General features: G+C 38.5%; 2 protein-coding genes across 3 annotated transcripts in view; both read left to right on the forward strand.

Moving 5' to 3' along the window:
- The window catches only part of slif (cationic amino acid transporter slimfast), a 46,744-nt gene that overhangs the window by 13,263 nt on the left and 11,049 nt on the right, over nt 1–22,432 (forward strand). The window contains exons 1-2 of one of the 2 annotated variants that reach the window (XM_074099703.1): nt 16,722–16,808; nt 21,289–21,526. In XM_074099703.1, coding sequence (XP_073955804.1) covers nt 21,289–21,526 — 238 coding nt within the window. In that variant the 5' untranslated portion in view covers nt 16,722–16,808. Of the gene's footprint in view, nt 1–16,721; nt 16,809–21,288; nt 21,527–22,432 lie in introns of those variants that run through there. The other variant, XM_074099702.1, reaches the window with a different exon arrangement.
- On the forward strand, nt 14,696–15,548 carry LOC141437119 (NADH dehydrogenase [ubiquinone] 1 beta subcomplex subunit 10-like). Its single transcript, XM_074100341.1, has one exon. The coding sequence runs from the start codon at nt 14,742–14,744 to the stop codon at nt 15,198–15,200; it is 459 nt and encodes a 152-aa protein (XP_073956442.1). The 5' UTR covers nt 14,696–14,741; the 3' UTR covers nt 15,201–15,548.

A 22,432-nucleotide genomic window follows, 5' to 3' on the forward strand; every position in this document is an offset into this window, starting at 1 on the left:
CATATACATATTTCATACTAGCTTTTGCCCGCGACTTCGTCCGCGTGGAATAATAACTTTGGGAAGTATTTAATTTATTTAGGGTACCTATTCTGCCAATAATAGCACATAGAAACTTCCACAGTTTACTGAATAAAATAAACTGAACTGAACTGAACTGAACATCCATACATCCATGTTCTTTGGTAAAACGTAAATATTTTGCGGGTAGCCACATTTTAGCAATACGACGTGTATTCTACCCTACCAACACAAAAGGACTAATTATTATTCCTCATAGTGAACTCTTGACACCTTACGTCCTTTATTGTAAGTTAGGAGGGTAGGATTATAATTAAAACGGCATTTTTACTAAGCATAGCTACACATATTTCCGATAAACATACTTATAGTAAATTTGTTTGGAATTACTTAAGAACTTTCATCCCCATATTTATAGGTCGAAATTTTAAAAGCGCCGGAATAAATGATTTTTGGGTTCCGTAGCTCAAAAGGAAAAAAATGGAACCCTTATAGGATCATTTTGCTGTCCGTACGTCCGTCTGTCTGTCAAGATCCTCTATCTCGTAAACACGCGGAGTATCGGTATCGAATTGAGATTAAAACCCTAAACTCAGGTCAATAGTCCCGAAATCTGTGAAAAAATCAAACTTCTAAGTCAAGGCAATCAAAAGCTACACAGTCATTAAAAAGGTGTGTAAACTTATAGGGCACTTCCGGCTGTCCTAAAAACTTGTTTTTTTTTGCATAAAGGTAGCTCTTATATAGCACAATAAATAAGAAAAATCTGGAAATCATAATTTTTCATGTCTGACTGTCTATGTCAATAAGCCATCTATTATAACCCCACATTGCGTACATTTTGCTATGAGCTTAAAGGGCACTGCTAACACTGCATCATTCCCTCTGCTAACATCCCCTCGCCGGTAAAAATTTCAAAAACGCTTGAACAAATATCTATTTATTTCTTATAATGTCCAAATGCCAAGTTTCACAAAGAACCATCGATTTATCTTCAATAATGACGATCTTCCATATAAAGTTTCATCCGTTATTTCACCCTCTCACAGGAAGAATTTTAAAAAACGCGCGAACAAATATCTATTTATCTCTGTCCCCAACGTGCCCAAATGGCTAGTTTAATAAATATTCATCGATTTATCTTCGATAATGACGACCTTCCATATAAACTTTCAACCCCTATTTCATCCCCTCACAGGTCGAATTTTCAAAAAAGCTCAAACAAATATCGATTTATTTCTTATTAAGGGCCTAAATGCCAAGTTTCATGGTTTTATCTTCGACAGCGACGAACTTCCACCATATTAACTTTCATCCCCTATTTCAACCCCTTAAAACCTTTTTTTCGCAATAAAAGATAGCCTATGTTCTTTCCCAAGGTCTATTCTATCACTGTACCAAATTTCATCCAAATCGGTTCAGCGGTTTAGCCGTGAAAGCGTAACAGACAGACAGACAGACAGACAGACAGACAGAGTTACTTTCGCATTTATAATATTAGTATGGATAATATTGTTTCTCTGGTGACAATCTAATAATCAATAATAAATAATAATCAAGTACCTATCCGTCAGCAAAATTTTGTTTAAAATAGTAGATTGTACAACAAGAGCATAAAACGAGCCATTTTAACCAACATGTTCATATAGCCACCCGAGCCGGTTACGGCGAGGGTTGATAGACACGTAGAGGGGAAAATGGGTTTAATGCTCGAGTTTTACACTCTGCTTTTCACTTAGATTGCGAGGAAATGAAAGAGCAACAGTGGAAACAATAATTCACTTTCTATGTACTTACCTTTTATTTTTTATGCATTATTATAATAATTATTTTTTTAATTTTACTGATTTATTGTGATTGGTTTGATTGATTTTTAGTTTTATAGAAATAAAAAATTATTTAAAAACTATGTACAAACTTTTTTGTTTGTAGCTGTTGACACCTTGGTCTTAGACGAAGACTTTATTTTATGCACTAGAGCATAAAAAGTCATTTTATGTCGCCTAGATACAGCATAAACACGAACTTTACGAGCATGAGAAGTGAAAAACACATTTTTAGATTACTTTTAACTTGTCACGATTGGCACTTGTGTTTAGAATCCGTAGGTAGAAATAGTTAACCTCTAGCCTCTAGCTAACAAACTATTTATAAATGTTTATGAACGTACAAACATCAAGTGCGATTCGTAACAGCGGCGTCTTTAGCCCATGTAGCGCCCGTGTGCAATTATTACTTTAGCGCCATCTAGGAAGTGCGCGGTCAAAATGGAATAGGTACAAAGTGCCGCGGCCGGCGCCCCTAACACCGCTGCGCCCGTGTGCAACGCACACCCTGCACTATAGGTAAAGACGCCTCTTCGTAATATTATTAACATAACTACTTTCTATATTACTAGACGTTTCCAGAACTTTACATACTAGGGCATGCAGCTCGTAGTAAAACTGGTCGGTGCAACTATTGCAAGTCTAGTTTTAGTACCAGTATGGGCAGGTAGTTTACAGAATTAATTTTATTAGGGAAACCTATTAGGTACATTGTCGCCGACACTTGTGAATTTTAGAGCGCTTACCTTACGCAGTTAGACTGAATGAAGCCCGTGCCCAGTGGGGCGTAGGTATATAGGCTGTGATGATGATAATAATGATTGTTTTTTGGTCTTTTTGTATTTTTTATTTCAACTCCAAATTTGTTACTTTTACGGTCATCCCGTAAAACCATATCGAAAATACAAACTGAGACATGGACCAATCATAATTTGATTGATTAGTAGCGACGTCTCTTGTCGGGGTGAGTGGTTAGTTCCGAAAGAGTGTTACGTCTCTCGATGAGAGCGAAACATAGATGTCGCTAGTGCTGCTGCTTAAGTAGCGTAGTAGAAAAAATGAGATGTGTGCATAGGAGAAATTTGCGTCTAGACTCCAGCGGTGGTTTAGGGGTTATAGCACGCAGCACGGAATGCTGAGGACCTGGGTTCGATTCCCCGGCGCTGGTCTTTTTCTGGTTTTTCTGTGCATCCATGTCTCAGTTTGTATTTTCGAGATGATGATAATATTGGTTTGGTGGTGTCAATGTGCGTGTCGGGATACGTCTGCCGCATGCATCCTCACTGGGCTAATGCTATCACTGATGGTTACATCTATGCGACGGGCACCAGAGCAGAGGCAGAGCTAGAGGATATGGGGGACGACTTGTTGGACCATTTCCAGTTAGAATGGGCAAGATATGGCCAAAAGTAGAGACGAGTGGAAGAAAAAGGGAAGGCTTTTGCCCAGCAGTGGGACACACTACAAGCTTAAAACTATTGGTTCTGAACCAGAACCAGGGGACGAACAAAATGCCATCAAACATTGTGGCTAGAATAGTGACGAACAGTCATATGCAGTCGGGTTTATAGTTAACTACACTCTACGCTTACACTTGGCTTGGCTTTACACGCGTAAACCTTAAGCCAAGCAATTGAATTGAAATTCCGGGATTAAAAATGCAAATAGTTTGAATAATTTTAGGTATACTAAAATTTATAATTCGTAGTATTTTATATTTGGTTTCCTTAAATTTTTTGCGCAATTTTCTTAATTATTTTCGTAAAAACCTTTTAGAAGTTATTAGAAAAAAAGATGGATGAAATCGGCAAAGTTTTTTTTCTAAGATAACTTAGAAAAAAAACTAATAAGGCCATAAGGCGTGATAGGATTTTTATTTATTTCAATAGATTTCTCGTAATGTAAAGCCAGCTTAGAAAGCTGTCGCTTTATTCATGCTCGCCAGTGACAGCTTTCCCAAGTACATAAATGTAATTCCATCCTCCATTTACAGCGCATTGTGGTATGAAGTGTAATGCTGTAGAAATTAATTACCTGATAGACAAAACGAGGAATCATGCTCTTGTTGTATCGAAAGTACGGAAAATGCAGTTAAGATTAAAGGAGCTACGCCTGCGACTTTTTCAGGATAAAAACCTATCCCATGTGAATCACATTTTAAAACTATCCGTGTTTAAATACGTAAATATATCGCAGTATGGTTCCACTGGTTCTTGGTCCTTATCAAGGTAAAGTATCAAGGTTGTGGATGAGGTCGGTAAGAACTGTTTTCCTTAACAAAAAAAGTATTTCGTGGTTAGGAGTTAGCGGATAGGTAGGTATACAGACAGAAAGAAGCGGACGACTTTGTTTTACAATGTGTAGAGATATTAGAGCAGAAGATACATAGACCAAAAGATATATAGAGTAGAAACAATATGCTACTGTCCCAAACAATTCTAATTAGTCCAATGAACTAAATAAAACAAGTACTTTGGTCACCCGCGACCTTATGAAAGCTACGTTTATGCAAGAAATGTGTGTTCATGCAGTTCCTCCACCTCCACGCTGTTAGAACACACACAAATCACACGAACCCATTCATCACCACGACCAGACTACACTGACGCGTTTCGAACTCAACCAGAGCTCATCTTCAGAGCAACACAGCCATACACCATGCTTCCAGATTTTAGACCAAAAAAAATAAAGAAAAATAATAAATAATCTAATAGTCTGCCAGACAGATTATTAGAAAATATTGGAGAAGTATTTTTGTGTTGTATTGTATAACTCTTTTTTTATTATTTCGAATTCAAATGCAAATTTTATTGTATTGTTTTGTTTCGTTTTATTTATACTATTATAAAGATGTAAATTTTGTGAGTTTGTAAGGTAGTGGGGGGCAATCTCTGGATCTACTGAACCGATTTAGATGAAATTCGGTATACCTACAGAAAGATTGAGTCCCGGGGAAGGACATAGGATATAGTTTTTTTAGATTTGGCGGAGTCGCGGGCAACAGCTACCTAGTTGTACATAAAAACACAAATTATTAGATAACAAGATTAACTATATTTCTCTTTTGTGAATTAAACCCTCGTATGCGGAAACTATAGAAAATCTGCATTCTAGTCTCATTTGTTTTAATGGTAGGTAATCCTAAAATAAAAATATCTAGTTAACCCCCAACGCAAAAAGAGGGGTGTTATAATTTTGACCGCTATGTGTGTCTGTCTGTGGCACCGTAGCACTAAAACGGGTGGACCGATTTGAATCAGGTTTTCTAGCGATGGTTCTTAGACATGTTTTATCAAAATCAGCCGTTTATGAGATATTGAACTTTGAAGTGACAAAGTCGGGGGTTTTCCAAGTTTTTCTTGGTTAGGTTATAAATTTGGTACGGATCCTTATCATACACAGACAAGATAAACAAAGACTTGCACTTGATCGGTTTTTTTTTGTAGATTTAACTACCTACTATTAACATTTGTCTTACTTATAAACATTCATCACAATGGGAGGAGGTTAATAGTATTATAAAGTTTATGATTATATCATGGACAGGGATATTTGGAAATAATTCCGATCCGCATTAGCGATCCCTTCAAATAGCGAACCTACTGTGTTAAAAATAAAGTTGTGTTAAATACTTGTGATGTATACATATCATTTAATAATATTGTAAATCTGTTAAAAAATATATATACCTCGTTGAGTTTCTTGCCGGATTCTTCTCAGCAGAGGTTTTTCCGAACCGGTGGTAGATTTTTTTGCCTAAATTGAATAAAGATATTTTGACTTTGACTTTTTTTGAAGCCGTGGTGGCCTAGTGGTTTGACCCATCGCCTCTCAAGCAGAGGGTCGTGGGTTCAAACCCCGGCTCGCACCTCTGAGTTTTTCGAAATTCATGTGCGGAGTTACATTTGAAATTTACCACGAGCTTTGCGGTGAAAGAAAACATCGTGAGGAAACCTGCACAAACCTGCGAAGCAATTCAATGGTGTGTGTGAAGTTCCCAATCCGCACTGGGCCCGCGTGGGAACTATGGCCCAAGCCCTCTCATTCTGAGGGGAGGCCTGTGCCCTGCAGTGGGACGTATATAGGCTGGGATGATGATGACTTTGACTTTACTCTCATAAAGAACGGCACCTAACCAGCTAATTTGAAGCAACAACAGTTACATTGTTATGTGATTTGATTTCGAGCGCCGATTGTGTTTAGTATGCGCGTGCGACCGTATCGAAAGGAAAAGGCATTGACGCGGCCTTCGATGTGGATCGTTTCCGTAACGCCGGCGACACAGTGGGAGCAGCAGTACCCTTAGTGTAAGTTTTCGGTTACAAAATACGTCTCGATTGCGTTCGCGTTAAAATCTCAATTCATATGGAAACACGAACAGCGCCTCTAGCGGAACGTTTGCGATGTTCGTGTTTCCATACAAATTGAGATTTTAACGCGAACGCGATCGAGACGTATTTTGTAAACATAAACTTACACTAAGGGCACAGGGCTACTACGAAACTCGAAGTTCGTGTCGTGCGGTCCCTCTGACACTTATACTATTTAATACGAGAGCGAGAGGGACCGCACGACACGAACTTCGAGTTTCGTAGTAGCCCTGCAGGCCTTTTACTACGAAGTGCAAAATTTGAACTTCGTGTCTTGCCGTCCCGCTCGCGCTTTTATTATTCAAACGAGAGTGAGAGGGACGGTACGATACGAACTTTGATTTTAGAATTTCGTAGTAGCCCGTCTGAGCGCATTAGCTAAGGCAATTATTATTACTCAATGTGGTTCTGTCCATCTGCGGACAATTTTGCCTAATTAGAACAGAAAACTAATTTGAGATGTAATGGTGGATGCACGATGACAGCGCGAAACCTTCATCAAATTATATTTATATTGATTTTTACCCATAAGAATTAACGTTATAATAAAGTGTCAATGTTTATTAATGCAGTAAAAAATTCAAAATTATATCGCCAGTTCTGCCCATCTGGATACCGCAAGGTATAACGGTACCAATTTTCAAAAGTATTTTAACGCAACGCCACTGATGCACAGTTCAGTAAATGGGTACAAGTTGTTTATCATCTTATTTAAGTGAAACAATGATATTTTGCATTTCAATGAACATTACTTGAGCTTTACTAACGGTGAAAAAACTGAATACAAAAGAAAAAAATATTTATTGAATCAGGCGTTACTTTGCGGAGGTCCATATCAATGAACTTAAAGAATATCTTATTATTATAAGGTCGCGCGCGGGTGAGCAAAAAAATATTTTAGATCATTTACAAAGAACACTAAAACGTCCAATAATTCTTAAAAACAGCTGTGCAAGATGTTTTGTCAGTGTAACATTTAAACGTTGAATTCGCATTCGATTTAATTCATCGTCATAGCATTAAGCAATACATTGTAATACCTAAGTCGATGTAACTGTGAAATTCTAATCGAAAAACTACTATTGATTCTAAATGTATAAAACTTTTGTAATAACTACACAATGCAACCGAATTTCCTTTCAATAATTCAATCAATTTTTAATGACTCAGTGCGTCAACTGCTTAAGCGTGTAATCAAAGAGTTTTATGTTGAAATCTAGTTGAAATACCTATGTTCAGTTTAAAAATCAATATATATATCAGACAAACTACATATATCTATTACCTAACCAACAAAAAGTTGGAAAGCCCCCGACTTTGTCACTTCAAAGTTCAATATCTCAAAAACGGCTAAACCGACTTTAATGAAACATGTCTAAGAACCATCGATAGAAAACCTGATTTGAAATTAAAAAAACCGCAATCGGTCCACCCGTTTAGGAGCTACGGAGCCACAGACAGTCACACAGACAAGCAGACATACAGACACATAGCGGTCAAACTTATAACACCCCTCTTTTTGCGTTTTGCTTTTTGCATTGCGAGAGTTGCGGACGAACGGTGAATGCAGATGGTGAGTTATCGTTCTTCGTGGCGCTCTAAGGAGAAGGCCTTGATCAACAGTGTTTGTCTTCCTGCTTTCGATTCGGCTCCTCACCACCCCAACCGTCTCCTTAGGGAGGCGGTCGAGTATCATCCAATTCCAGACGTTTCTCGTAGGTTCCGGCGGCCCCGTCATGTCCTGATGGACCCTGACGACGATATCACCGTCACAAACTAAGCTTGATCCGATATAGATATAGATGCCCAAGCACCACAGGGTGACAGCTTTCTGAACTCACCGCATCGCCCCTTCCGGAGGAGGAGACGCCGTCCCCCACAGAACACCACACGTGGGCGACCCCACTATTTTAACTGATACCGGCGCGTCCCGGGCAGTTTCTCACCAATCCGACCTCAACCCGACTGAGTTTCTTGTCATTTCTTCTGTTGGGACTTACGTAGTCTTTCCGAAACGATGTAGCATTAAAACTCCGATGGGTTGAAAATTGTCCCTTTGCGTCCAATAGAAGAGAAAAGCTGCAAAATATTAAATAATGGCACTTCAAGATGTGAGGTAATGTGTATACCTATTTTGAAAATCTCCTGTACTTCCACATACAAAAGCCAAAATATAGCTCTCCATAAGTTATATGAAAAGAAACTGAGTCAGGGAGACGGGACTATGAGTCAGGGGCCTTATTTTAGCCGACTTAAAAAGGGGAGGTTCTATTTTTTTCCGATAGGCACTCGAAGACGGCTGGATCGATTTCAAAAAATATTTTTTTTGCTTTGAGGTGTTCCCAATGTCATCAAGACAAGATTTGATGAGGTACCAACCAACTTCAGATGGATAGAAAATCATTTTAATGATTTTTGTAGACGGTTAATTTTTTTGTGATATTTTATTTATTTATTCCGTTTGGAGCAATTAATTTATATTTTGGTGTAATAGGTTTGACCGGAAGGTCACCCTGATGTCATTGTAAAGTTTTTTCCGTTGATGAATTAAAGTTAACTTGCATAATTTAATTCAATTAATTGTATGCAAAACATCGGAAAAACACATTTTTTGTGAAAAAATTATGGTTAAACGAGTTTTAGTATAAATATTATCTTTTTCGAGTTTGTATAAAATGAAATAACAATTATATTTGAATTGAATATTTTTTTACAAAACAGACTGACTACATACTATACATTAAATCGGTCTCTTCAATTTTATGTTCCTATAATATTATCTTGGGCTATGTGCGGACGAACAAATTGAATCATGACCCAGGATGGAACCTTTTAATAATAAATTTCACTATGATTTCCTTGACAATAGTACTTATGAGATGTCAACATGACATTAGTAGCACAAAGGTTCCCTGGGTCACGATTCAATTTAAATTTAGTTTTTGGAATCTTTTTGTATTTTTTATTTTTCAATTCCAAATTTTTGTTACTTTTACGGTCATATCGCATATTAATTGAAATAAAAAATACAAAAAGATTCCAAAAACCAATTTTAATTTGATTGCTTAATAACGATATCACTTTTGTCCGGGTGAGCGGTTAGTTCCAATGGAGTGCTGAAAGTTTCTCGATGAGGGCTACAGCATAGATGTCGCTAGTGTCGCTGCTTAAGTGACTATATAAGAAACAAACAGGCTGAGATATGTGGTGCATAGGAGAAATTCGTGTCTGTACCGTTGTCCAGCGGTGGTGTAGCGGTATAGCACGCGGCACGGAATACCAAGGACCTGGGCTCGATTCCCAGCGCTGGTCTTATTTTTCTGGTTTTTCTGTGAATTTATATTTCAGTTTTTATTTTCGATACTCTATTCAATTTGTTCGACTGTACGTGCCACTGCTGAGCACAGGTCTCCTCTCAGAATCAAAGGAACAAAATGTTGTTTTCCAATTACCGTACTAAGCGTAACTAATGGCTGTATCTATTATAACAATCCAGCGTTAACTGAACCTCGATTTGAACAGAATGTTTTTGACTATCGCTGTCATTATCATTACTAATTTAAATCATAAAATGTACGCTTGTTTGTGAATGCTTGTGATTCTTATCTTATCTTTATTTATTTATTTTAATTTTTTGTTGTTGTAGTGGCAATATAAATACAGTATGTGTATAAATCGCACTTCTAAGTAGATCAAGAGTAGGTGTAGTTAATTCAAAATAATTCACATTTTAATTCAAATCTTCCGGAAATTGAATGAAGTCTAAATTAAAATGGGGTATTATTTTGAGTTGGTACGCTCTTGGCCTAGGAGTGCGAAATGTCCGTCTATCTACTACAGTTCTTAGATACAGCCCCGTAATAGACAGACAGACGGACGGACATACAGACATCGTAGCGATATTATTGAATAGCGTTAAATTCGTCAACCTTTGGGTTAAAAACCCTAAAATTTTTATAAACTGGCAGCATTTGATACTGGCAGCAAGTAAACTGTTTAACGTACCCAATCCTAATAAAATATTATTTGCAACGTAAGTCGAATCATTTAATTCCTGACCCATCGTAGAACCTTATCATAGTAGTATCACAATGAATTCCCTTGTCAAGCAATGCGATGTCACTATGGCTTTTACTACGAAAAGGTTCCACATTGGATCACGATTCACCTATAGATACTACTCGTTATTCCAGGGCCCCTCGGCATTGATGAAGATGTATGACTAATAAAATGGTCTTAGACCTAAATCCGTCTCAGGAAGTTGCCGACTTCCCCTCACCTACAGGATCTGGTATTGTTTATGTTATGAACCTATAGTAGCTGTTACCCGCAGCTTCGACTGAGAAGATATAGATTGGTTCTAAGGAAAAGGTTTTCTATTAAAATTCATAATAAAATTCCTGCTAGATACATATAAAATCATTGTCCAATTCCGAATTTAAGACAAAATTGAACAAATTATATGTAACCCCTGCTTTAACAGTATTGATGAATTTTTTAGCTATAAATTTTGATGTGACATTTAAATATGTAAGACTTAGAATTTTATTGTACTTAATTATAATCATAAAAATATAATATTATGACAATTAAAATTAAGTTCTACCCAATTGTAATGCTAATACATATTATACATAAACTTGTAAATGTAGGTATGGTATGTATGTATGTAAACTCTTTATTGTACAAAAGAAAATTAACAAAATACAACTGACAAACTTTAAGATACTTGTACAAAGGCGGACTTATCCCTTTAAGGGATCTCTACCAGTCAACCTTTGAGTGGATGAGAGGAGAGGAGCAATACGTATGGTTACGTATGGTATGGTTGTTGTTTAATTTAAATATTGACGGCAATTCGATGCTATTTTTACACTTTAATCTTATTTTCCTTTTTTTTTGTAATTTCATATCTTGTAAATATAAGGGTTAATTCCTTTTAGACTAATTTTCACATATCGAAAATACAAACTGAAATATAGATTCACAGAAAAACCAGAAAAATAAGACCAGCGCTGGGAATCGAACCCAGGTCCTCGGCATTCCGTGCCGTGTGCTATACCGCTACACCACCGCTGGAATTCGTCCATAATGGATATTTCCTGACTGCGCGGCACCATTTCCTTCCACACCTTCTAGGCGTGGTCTTTGGTCGACTCTAGTACCCAAAAATACCTTGGAGTCTATGTACGGTCAGCATCAAAAGTAGCTGGTTACTTTTTTACTCTGTCACATTAACAAGTTTGTCAATCTTGTATGGCGCTAAGTACGTGGTTGTAAAACGACAAAGTAAAAGTAACCAGCTACTTTTGATGCTGACTGTACATAGAGATAGTACGTTTTAGACCAAGCATTTACATTGTAACCTCATTTGCTATAAAAACACATAACGCATGCTATTTTTAGACCCGCTTCTGTAACTGTAGCTGCATTTTTGCGAGGTCTCACGCTACACTAGCGCCTCTAGCGGCGAATTCATACGCGATAGCCCTCATTAAACACTTGCTATTTTAAGCGTTTGAATTTTAAAAAGGTCGTATTAATGCAGGCACAAACTATAGTGGTTGGCCTTGCTGCAGCTGCTTATAAGATTGTCTCCGCTGTATTTGTCCTGTTAGCTGCAGACCCTGACTCTGATTCGAAATTACCCTGATGATCCTAAAATATCGACAAGTTAAACTTGGAATATTAAGTGGCTTTTGCCCGCGAATTCGGCTGCGCAGAATAAATAAAATTCCTTGGTTGTCTTGCGTATGTCTGTCTGTTAGTAACTCCTTCACGTTAAAACGGCTCGACGGATTTTGATGATATTTGTTATATAGAAAGCTGGCCGTCTGGAATTAAAGAAAGAACAGTTAACAAACCCCCGAAATTGTCTCACGGCTAAACTGATTTTGGTAAAACATAGCTAAGATATCACAAGGAAACTCGCTTTTAAGTAAAAACCAAACTTATAGCACCCCCTCTTTTGTGTCGCAAGTTAAAAATAATAATTCGCAAGAGATTTATTCATAGGTCGATGCTCTTATCAGTCTAGAGCTAACACAAACTTATAATAACGTCGGTCAAAATCTGAACTAAACTTTTTTCATACTATATTTTATGTTTGACTCGATGACAGCGCCACAGTTGCTAGCTCAGGTAACTTTGCCGTGGTATTTGCCTCTTGAGTCTTGTGTAAATAATTAAACAATGAAAAACTTTCTTTATGCGAAGTTTTTATTGGCAGTAGAGTTTGTTTGCAGTGTGATAAAAGTGATTATGTTCTTTTTTAATAAATACTCTATCGCGTCCTTCGGCGTCGCTTGTATATATTATTATGTTTTTAACCCATCGGACGGCCGGCGCACCTACATCGGCGCGTAACAATAACAAACTGGAAGAGATCCGTTCTGGGATAAGTTCACCTTTGTAAATCGTAAACAATAAAGAGTTATAAAAATACAAATACACACACGCGACACCAAAAGAAAGAAAGAAAACGATACACTACAGTGTTTATCTTTAGTTCCACGCCTAATGCCTTTTGAAAACTAGTAATCCGTTAGGTCTCACTTTCACGGAACAAAGAACTAATAATAAAAGACCGGTTTATTTCCAAAGTGTAATAAGTTGAAACTCTATCCATACTAATGTCAACCTTGGTTTTGTATTCATACGATCTTAAACGTGATTAATAGATTCTCTCTCATACGTATTGATGTCTTTAAAACACTATTAGGAAAATGACCTGGCCCACTAATCTAACAATTATATATGCTCTCGTCTTCTAAACTGGGTCGTGACATGATCGGTGAGATAAAAAAGGTTGATGAAGGGTTCCGTAGCAGCAAGTAACATAATATAAAAGTTTCCTTTACTTTACGATTTATGACGTATTAAAAAAAACTACTTACTAGATCTCGTTCAAACCAATTTTCGGTGGAAGTTTGCATGGTAGGTAATGCACATCATATATATTTTTTTACTTTTATCATTCTCTTATTTTAGAAGTTACAGGGGAGGGGGGGACACATTTTACCACTTTGGAAGTGTCTCTCGCGCAAACTATTCAGTTTAGAAAAAAATGATAAGTCATAGAAACCTCAATATAATTTTTGAAGACCTATCCATAGATATCCCACACGTATGGGTTTGATGAAAAAACATTTTCGAGTTTCAGTTCTAAGTATGGGGAACCCCGAAAATTTATTGTTTTTTTTTCCTATTTTTGTGTGAAAATCTTAATGCGGTTCACAGAATATATTATCTACTTACCAAGTTTCAACAGTATAGTTCGGAAACAGTTTCGGAAAAAAGTGGCTGACATACGGACGGCCACGGACAGACAGACAGACAGGCATGACGAATCCATAAGAGTTCCGTTTTTTGCCATTTGGCTACGGAACCCTAAAAGGAAGATTTGGTCTAGACTTGGTCGCAATTAATCTCCTTACAACTGTAATTTTATTTAAAGTTTTTTTAGAAGTTGTACCGATACAACACATTGTAAAACCCAGTTCCTTAATAAGTAGTTTTACTTAAAAGCCGTGGTGGTCTAGTAAGCCGTGGTGGTCTAGTGGTTTGTCCTATGGCCTCTCAAGCAGAGGGTCGTGGGTTCAAACCCCGGCTCGCACCGCTGAGTTTTTCGAAATTCATGTGCGGAATTACATTTGAAATTTACCACGAGCTTTGCGGTGAAGGAAAAAATCGTGAGGAAACCTGCACAAACCTGCGAAGCAATTCAATGGTGCGTGTGAAGTTCCCAATCCGCACTGGGCCCGCGTGGGAACTATGGCCCAAGCCCTCTTGTTCTGAGAGGAGGTCTGTGCCCAGCAGTGGGACGTATATAGGCTGGGATGGACTTAAAAGCTCTCATGAGACATTATTTGTGAACTAATTGTCAAAACGACTTTCGGATACCACAGGGGACCATAGAGCCGGCAGCTTCCTCGCACAACGTATCAGCATTGCTATACAGCGAGGAAATGATGACAGCATCTTTGGGTCCATGACGCGGGGGGATCCTTTTACATTCTAGTTATAGTTTAGTTATTAGTTACTTTTATAGCACGCAGCAGGGAATGCTGAGGACCTGGGTTCGATTCCCAGCGCTGGTCTCTTTTTCTGGTTTTTTTCTGTGCATCTATGTTTCAGTTTGTATTTTCGATGTCAACAATTTTTGTTAAAATCTTTCCTTATTTCCGAATGAATTTCTACCTCATTTCTATTCTTCACTATCGATCTACTTATATACGCGGTAAAAAGTCCTAAACAAGCAACCTTCATGTTGTTGTTGTTGTTTCTTTAAAAAAATATGGCTCTGTCCATCGGAGGACAATTTTGCCAGTGTCTAGTAGTTTTTGCCGTTGTACGGTAAAAAATTCTAGAAAACGAAATATGAGACGTAATGGTGGATGAACGATGACAGCGCGAATCAACCTTCATGTTATTTTCACACGTCAACACCCTGTCAATACCTCATCAAAACAAATTCGTATCACTCAGTGTCATCGAAAACTAATCTCTTAGTAGCCTGTGCAAAATGGGTTGCGATGATAACGGCTTCCAAGCCTTCATGAGCGCTCTCTACAACCTCATTGATGGTCCAGTAACTTCTTTTAGAGAGAACTTCGTCTGTCCCAACCAGCAGAAGTACCCTTGGTACCACCGGCAGTTCAAACGAGTACCCACAATAGACCAATGCTTTACTGATGATGTTCTTTGTGACTTCGAAGCTAATTCCCAGTACAAGAGAGACAGGGCGGTAGACTCTGAGATCCTGAGCATCTTGAGGCAACGTTTCGAAGATTGCATGATGTTCGAGGCGCCTGATATAAACGTGTGCAAGCCTCTGTATGAGAAGTATAAGGATAGTGAAGAAGCATGGTTTATTAAGTATGGGGATTTAGGGGCTTATGGTGATGCTAGGAAGGCTTTTATGAAGCAGAAGCACAGGTTGGCCTGGGAAAAGAAATTTGGACCGTTGTCGGCTAAGAAATGAGTTGTTTATGTTGTTTTTTAAACTGTGTTCTTATTTATATTGTGCTTGCTTGAAGATTTTGATTAATTTCACCAGTAGTAGGTATGTGATAGTGTTATAAAACATTGATGAAATTTGCTTGCATTCGTGTCTTTATATGGCAGATGCGTGTGGTCTAACAGAAATATGGGGTTTTCTGTTGAGGCCATAATTCAAACCATTAAGCTACCACAGCACAGCACCCGTTTTTCTTTTGTCCCTGTTTCTGATTTAAAATGTACGAAATCGTTTGTGTTTATTGTCATTTAAACACGTGCTGTGCTTATGTTTTAAAGTGTTGAAATAATTTATTGTTTTGAAATAAATGGACAATTATTTAACTGCAGCTGATTTATTATTTGAAAGGAAGGCCCAAGATGATGAAAAATGTGAGATTATAATTTTACCATTTTGTGTATTAAATTTACTGTCTCAAAATCAATCCATACTAATATTGTAAATGCTAAAGTATGATTGTGTGTTTGTATGTTTGTCCGTCTTTCACGTCGAAACAGAGCGATGGATCGACGTGATTTCTGGCATAGAGATAGTTTATGGGCCATCAGAGAGCGACAAAGTCTACTTTGTATCCCGGAAAAATGCGATAACTGAACCTCCACACGGGCGAAGCCGCGGGCAAAAGCTAGTTTCTTCATAAGTATTCGTACTTTTTCATACATCAATTTCTTTAATACACGTCCCATTTCCTTTGAGATGGAGAAGACCTGACGTGTTGGTTCCGTAGGGGGTGTTTATACTTTGGAACCTCCGCACACTACTAGATACATTGTCTTATTTCCCATTGTCTCCACATACATCTTACATAACCAGCACTGGTCCAAATAATTTCTTAGCTTAATTAGGTCCTGGTGCTTCGCCAGCCTTCGCTCGCTCGGCTCGCGCGATGTGGACGCAATTTTTTGTACCTCACTTCGCTTGTCGTCGTACCTAAATTTTAACCCCCGACGCAAAAATAGGGGTGTTATAAGTTTGACCGCTATGTATGTCTGTCTGTCTGTCTGTCTGTGTGCCTGTCTGTGTGCATGTCTGTGGCATCGTAGCTCTTAAATGGGTGGACCGATTTGAATGCGGCTTTTTTTATTTGATAAGCAGGTTTTTTAGCAATGGTTCTTAGACATGTTTCATCAAAATCAGTTCAGCCGTTTTTCCAAACATTTGTTGGTTAGGTTATCCTCAGACTAAGACAACCGTTCACAGCCGTGGTTAGGTTAGGTTAGGTTAGGTTAGGTTAGTGACGTACGGGAACAAAGTATTATTTCACAGGAATACACTATAAGTACAGGTTTTCTTTCTGTTCTTATATTTCAGACAGAAGACAATACAGACATTTAGGATATAATGTTTCTACAGATGCGCTATTATTTGTTCAAGGATGAGTAGCAATAAAGATTGTGTCTGAGTAAATACGGCGTATGACGCGCAGTTTTCCATTTGCCTTTGTCACTGTTTGGTACCTTGTCACGCCGTGATTTTGTACTTTTGCTTATTTATTTATATGTATTTTTAATGTAAATTATAAAATTTATGCATTGTTGCTGTTAAACTGATTACTGTGAAGCGTGGTTAAACGTAAGTAGTTGAATGGATAGCTTTCTCGGTGTACGTATATACACTTCTCTATTTATACTTATAAGCGTTTACTGGATGAGCTGATGAAATGGTTTTTGAACCGACTTAATTTTTCTTAATTTTCCTTGGTCCGTGAGGCCCAGGAGCACTAAGCCTCTTCAAAGAGATTTTGAAGAGGCTTATCGATGCCGCCGGTGACCAAAGAGCTGGCAGTTGCCTCGCTCAAAGAATTAGCCCAGCGATTCAACGAGGGAATGCTGCCAGCATCTTCGGCACAACGCCGCAGGGGCCTTTTTTTTAGATATAGTTTAGTTTTTAATTTAGTTTGTAAAATTTAGTATTATTTCTGCGTTTTGATTTATTTCTATCTTAATAAACTTATATTTTGACCATTTTGCTTTCTTCATCTGATTCTAGAATCAGACCTTACCCAGAAGCCGTATTGCTTAACGTTTCTGATGCACGCGATCGCAATCAAATGACAGATTTCGCATACAAAAACTGTCATTTGATTGCGATTGCGAGCGTTGGAAACGTTAGGCAATACGGCCTCTGGTCTTACTTACTTAGTTATGACATGCCTTGTCTGTCATTAAATCATAGTCAATCACCTTCTTCTTTTATTATGTTACTAGTAGTTGCTCTGACTCCGTCAGCAATGAATTCGTTTATCTCTATCCCGCGGTTATTATGCGATTTTCCGAGTTAAAGGAAAAGGGTCTCAAGCCATTCCCATACCTACCAAATTTCATCTAAATCAGCAATTTAAGCTTAAAGATGTTACCAGCGATATGCTGAGCCGGGACCTTTTTATAGCGGCAACATTTCTTATTGTTATTTTTACTAATTATGTGTCATTGCTGTTATAAATAAATTATTTTCTTTCTTTATTTATTTACAGATAGACAGACAGACAGAATTACTTTCGCACTGATAATTATTAAAGTGATAGAGGGATATCGACTTTAGGTTACACCTACAGTTTTGCTACAGTATTCAAAACTCCCCATGCCGTGGGAATTCCGTGATTTAATTCAATTTTTAGTGATTCTACACGATAAAAGAAAGTCCTCTGCAAATTTAAAGCTCCTACAAGTCTTTAAACTGTGTGTTGATGTCAGTCAATCAATTTCGTAACCATTAATTTGGCCTATTAGTCAATTTAGCCAACTGTCAATTTAGTCTGTTGATCAATTAAATCAGTAAATCAATTTTGTCTGTCAATTCAGTTTCTTTTTATTTCTTCTACTAATTTCAGCATAGCTCCATTGAAAGAATAACAAGTTAACTAGTTCCGTAACGTATAAAAAAATCGGAAAATACTATCAATAGATGCACTCTATAGCCAAGTTTAGACTTGCAAGAATAATCGTGCAAGTTGCATTACATTGCGAGGCCGTAAAGCCAACGAGTTTGTAGTGCTCAATCGAGCGCCGCAATGTAATGCAACTTGCACGATTTTTCTTGCAAGTCTAAACTCGGCTTATGACTCTCGAGGGCCATGTCTGTAAGTACCAAATTTCAAGTCTTGAGGTTCAGTTCATGGCAGCTTGGTGTTTTGATCTACCTACGGTCTCTCAAGCCAAGGGTCTTTCACATGATATGAACTGGTGTGTGTGAAGTTCCCAATCCGCACTGGACCCGCGTGGGAACTACGGCCGAAGCCCTCTTATCCTGAGAGGAGGCCTGCAGTGGGACGCATATAAACCGAGATGAGCTCCAATTTAGGCTGTCAATAAGTTAGTCACGTTATACTTTTATAGCTTTACATTTAGCACAGTATCGTAGCTACTCGCTAATTTTCCCAATTGACTGCAAAAATCAGTCGAGCTATTCCCGTCCCCATACTACAAAGTGCAATATTCGAACTTCATATCTTGCCGTCCCGATGACGCTAATATTATTTAATACGAGCGTGAGAGGGACGGAACGATAAGAACTTCGATTTCCGAATTTCGTAGTTGCTTCCCTGTATCGTTGATGAATGGTCAATGTCATACTATGCGAATACTGTAACCTTGTCTGCATGCGGCTGTCACGTGCCAACTATGGCACAGATAAGGCAGATCAAAGTGACATCATTGAAAAACGGCATCGCGTTTACTTTTTTTTCCTGTTTACCTGCAATCAGTCTTCTAGACTATAAATCAGGTGGGTTGCTAGAGGTTGGGTAACGTGATTGCATTTTCACTTTTTACCACCCCCGTGCAAAAAAAGGGAGTGTTATAATATAATTGTGACGCATGTCCGTGTTTTCGTAGCTCTCAAACGAATCGGTTTCAATGTGGTTTTCGATGTGGTCCTTCCGGTAGTTCTTAGATTTGTTTTTGAGATAGTAAACTTTGAAATAACAATATCGGTCAGCACCCGAGAAAAGAGACAACGGATCCCTTATACAACAACATTGTGTATATTGTATTTAATATTTTCATGTGTTTTTCTGTATTTTTTTTTTATTTTATTTGTGTTAATTTTGCTGTATATGTGTGTCTTCTGTGTTAGTGAATAAATGTCTTCTTTCTTTCTTTCTTTCTTTCTTTATAGAATCACCCTGTTGTTAAATGATATTGTAACGGATAACTCACATCTTAAATCGAGTTAAGCTCGACATGTTTCGGGCTAATTCGTCGCCCTTCTTCCTGGGAGCCCGCGACTCGGCGGCTGCCGCAACACGCGCACTGCGCGCCACCGATCTGCTCGCACGACTCCGACAAAACCGTCACCGGCGTACAACTACCCGACGGTAGCTATTGTAGCAAAAACTTATGAGAAAAAAATCCGCGCTCGCAGTTGAGACAATGGGTCCCTGGTCGGCTGACATGAGGGCGTTCATGGGGGGCTTGTAGTCCCGGCTGATAGAGATCTCAGGAGACCCCAGAGCTGGCGCTTACCTCTCCCAGCGAATTTCTCTGACTGTACAGAGAGGTATGCCGCCAGTGTGCTGGGGTCTATGCCGCAAGAGGGCCTCTTAGATGGTGTTTTCTTTTTATAGTTAGGTATATTTATGTAGCTTTTATTTATTTTGTTTTCTATCATATTGTTGTATCTTGTGTTGTGTTTTTAAGTATAAATAAATTTCCCCCTCTTACAAAAAGATGGAAAAACCCCGAAAAAATAAATCAGAATAACATTGAGAAAAAAATACTTTGAAATGTACATAAGACGCTGTTTTTGTAGCTACTTACATTGAATAATAGGCACTTCACAGATAATAAATATGTTCACTCTACGTAGAACATGCTTGATGAGTGTAGGTGTATTGTACCTAACATTACACGTGTAGTACGTGAGACAATCGTAAAGCAATTGAAAATAATAACCTACCTCTTGAAACAATGATAATAAAATAAGTTCATCACTAAGTAGGTAAATCATTATTGAAGCAGCTGTTTTAAAAGTACCACGATAAATGATCGGGTAGCAACTTATGAAATGCAGGTAGTTTTTAGGGTTCCGGAGCCAAAATGGCAAAAAGGGAACCCTTATAGTTTCGCCATGTCTGTCTGTCGGTCCGTCTGTCCGCGGCTTTGCTCAGGGACTATCAATGCTAGAAAGCTGTAATTTTGCATCTATTCTTCTATTGGTTCCTGAAAAACACATTCCTAGCAGCATATACTCACACATCTCTGGTGGAAATGCAGCTTAACTCCATGTAGCATTGCATTATACAGGTTGGAAAGTTGAGATGGGGCAGCAAGGGCAGCTACCAGATCCCTTGCTGCTACGCGAAAATGCTCTTAGGAGATCTTTACTAACTTTCTGAGTGATGAAAATCGACATTCACAGATTTTAGATAAAATGTACAGGCAGCGAGAAAATCGACGAATTTGACTTTTTTTTCTTTTTAATGCCAATCGGTCCCATTTCTATCAAGGATTAAAACACTCTGTGAGACCAACTAAGGTTAGAGTACTAAAACACCCACAAATCAAAGAAAACTTTTTCCATACAGTTCGTAGGGTAACTCATTTGTAAACATGAACATTCTAACTAAAGTTAGTGTCTTAACCCAGTATTGCTGCCCCATCTCAACTATCCACCCTGTATATATACACAATCTCTGTTACTTTCAACCAATAACAGCATTTATTAAAATATAAGAGTACAGCTAGCTTTTGCCCGCGGCTTCGCCCGCGTAGACTTCGGTTATCGCGCGCTGTTTCCTCGGGAACTGTGCATTATTTCGGGATAAAAAGTAGCCTATGTCACTCTCTGCCCATAAACTATCTCTGTGCCAAAAATCAAATCAATCCGTCGCTCCGTTTCGACGTGAAAGACGGACAAACATACATATAAACACACAAACACACACTTTCGCATTTATAATATTAGTATGGATATGTATAGCTAGTTCAGTCTCTTGCCGGGTTCTTCTCAACAGAGGTTTTTCCGAACCGGTGGGCGATTTTTTACATTCTAATTGCTTACTCGTAATATTATGACCTAAATTGACTTTGACTTCGACTTTATTCTGCTTCAGATGAGCTGCGCCCGTATCCTCCACGTCCTTCGTCGTTGCAAGCGGCTCGACGACTCAGGAGAGGTCGGTTCGACCCAACTCGCCCGATGCCTGGGTCTATTTGACCTGACGGCCCTCGGCGTGGGAAGCACCCTGGGCCTCGGAGTCTATGTGCTGGCTGGAGCTGTCGCCAAGACTGTCGCTGGACCAGCCGTGACGCTGAGCTTCTTGGTCGCTGCCATTGCCTCGGCTTTTGCTGGTAAGGAACTTAATTACAATTTATAGATAGATAGATAGAAACTTTAATCGTCATAACAAAATAACATGGCTCTATACACGTTTTTGATAAAAACAAAGGAATGGCTGCCTATCACCACTGTAGGCGCGTAGCTAGAGCGAGAAAGTGATGCGGAGCAGAGTCTCGTTCTCGTGTCTCCTTCCCGCTCCTCTCTCTCGCTTCGCGTCTTCGCTCTGCCTTCCGGTAACAGCATTGTGGCAGCGTTACAGCGCCTAGATTTGTTATGAGCTTCTGGACTGTTGACCCTGATCCCAGCTCTGTAGAAAATGTAATTAAATGACGAAGCAATTGGAAATTTGAGTTAAGAACGAAGATAACAATGCTGGTAAAAACTGGTTGGTATCCAATAGAGAGTCAATCTTGGAAATGAAATCAGTGTCATTATCATTATGGGAAATCGGTGGATGCAAGTGGCGAGTTGTCGTGCATTGTGGCGTTCTAAGGGGGAGGCCTTTGTTCAACAGTGGATCTCTTCCGGCCAATAATGATTACCCTGAACTTTGTTTTATTTCCACGCATCAATGCCGCTTGGCGCATAATTTCCGCGTCAAAACTGCTGTGTTATCTCATTACTCCCGTGCCTATCTCATTTGAAGGGGCCACGGTTTAAAAGGATTATAACGATAAAGTTTATGTTATGACTGAATCAGTCATGAATTTAATGAATGGTGCAATTTTATTTTATTTCATGTATGTATTTATTTTAGCCTCGATTCGCCGACTCCATTGCGCTGTATTCTATCTAGGCCTATTCCTTCCTTATATATTTTTGTCCAGTCAAAAGCCAAAAGGCCATCATCTGTCTCCAAAAGTATTATTATAATTAAACGTGGTTTTGCTTTTATTAATTAAAAGTCAATTTTAATT

This window comes from Choristoneura fumiferana, chromosome 17, assembly GCF_025370935.1.
Source record: "Choristoneura fumiferana chromosome 17, NRCan_CFum_1, whole genome shotgun sequence".
In the NCBI taxonomy this organism is placed as follows: Eukaryota; Metazoa; Arthropoda; class Insecta; order Lepidoptera; family Tortricidae; genus Choristoneura; species Choristoneura fumiferana.

Excerpts from the sequence above, each read along its gene's own strand:
- LOC141437119 (XM_074100341.1), top strand. The coding sequence starts at position 14,742 with ATGGGTTGCGATGATAACGGCTTCCAAGCCTTCATGAGCGCTCTCTAC.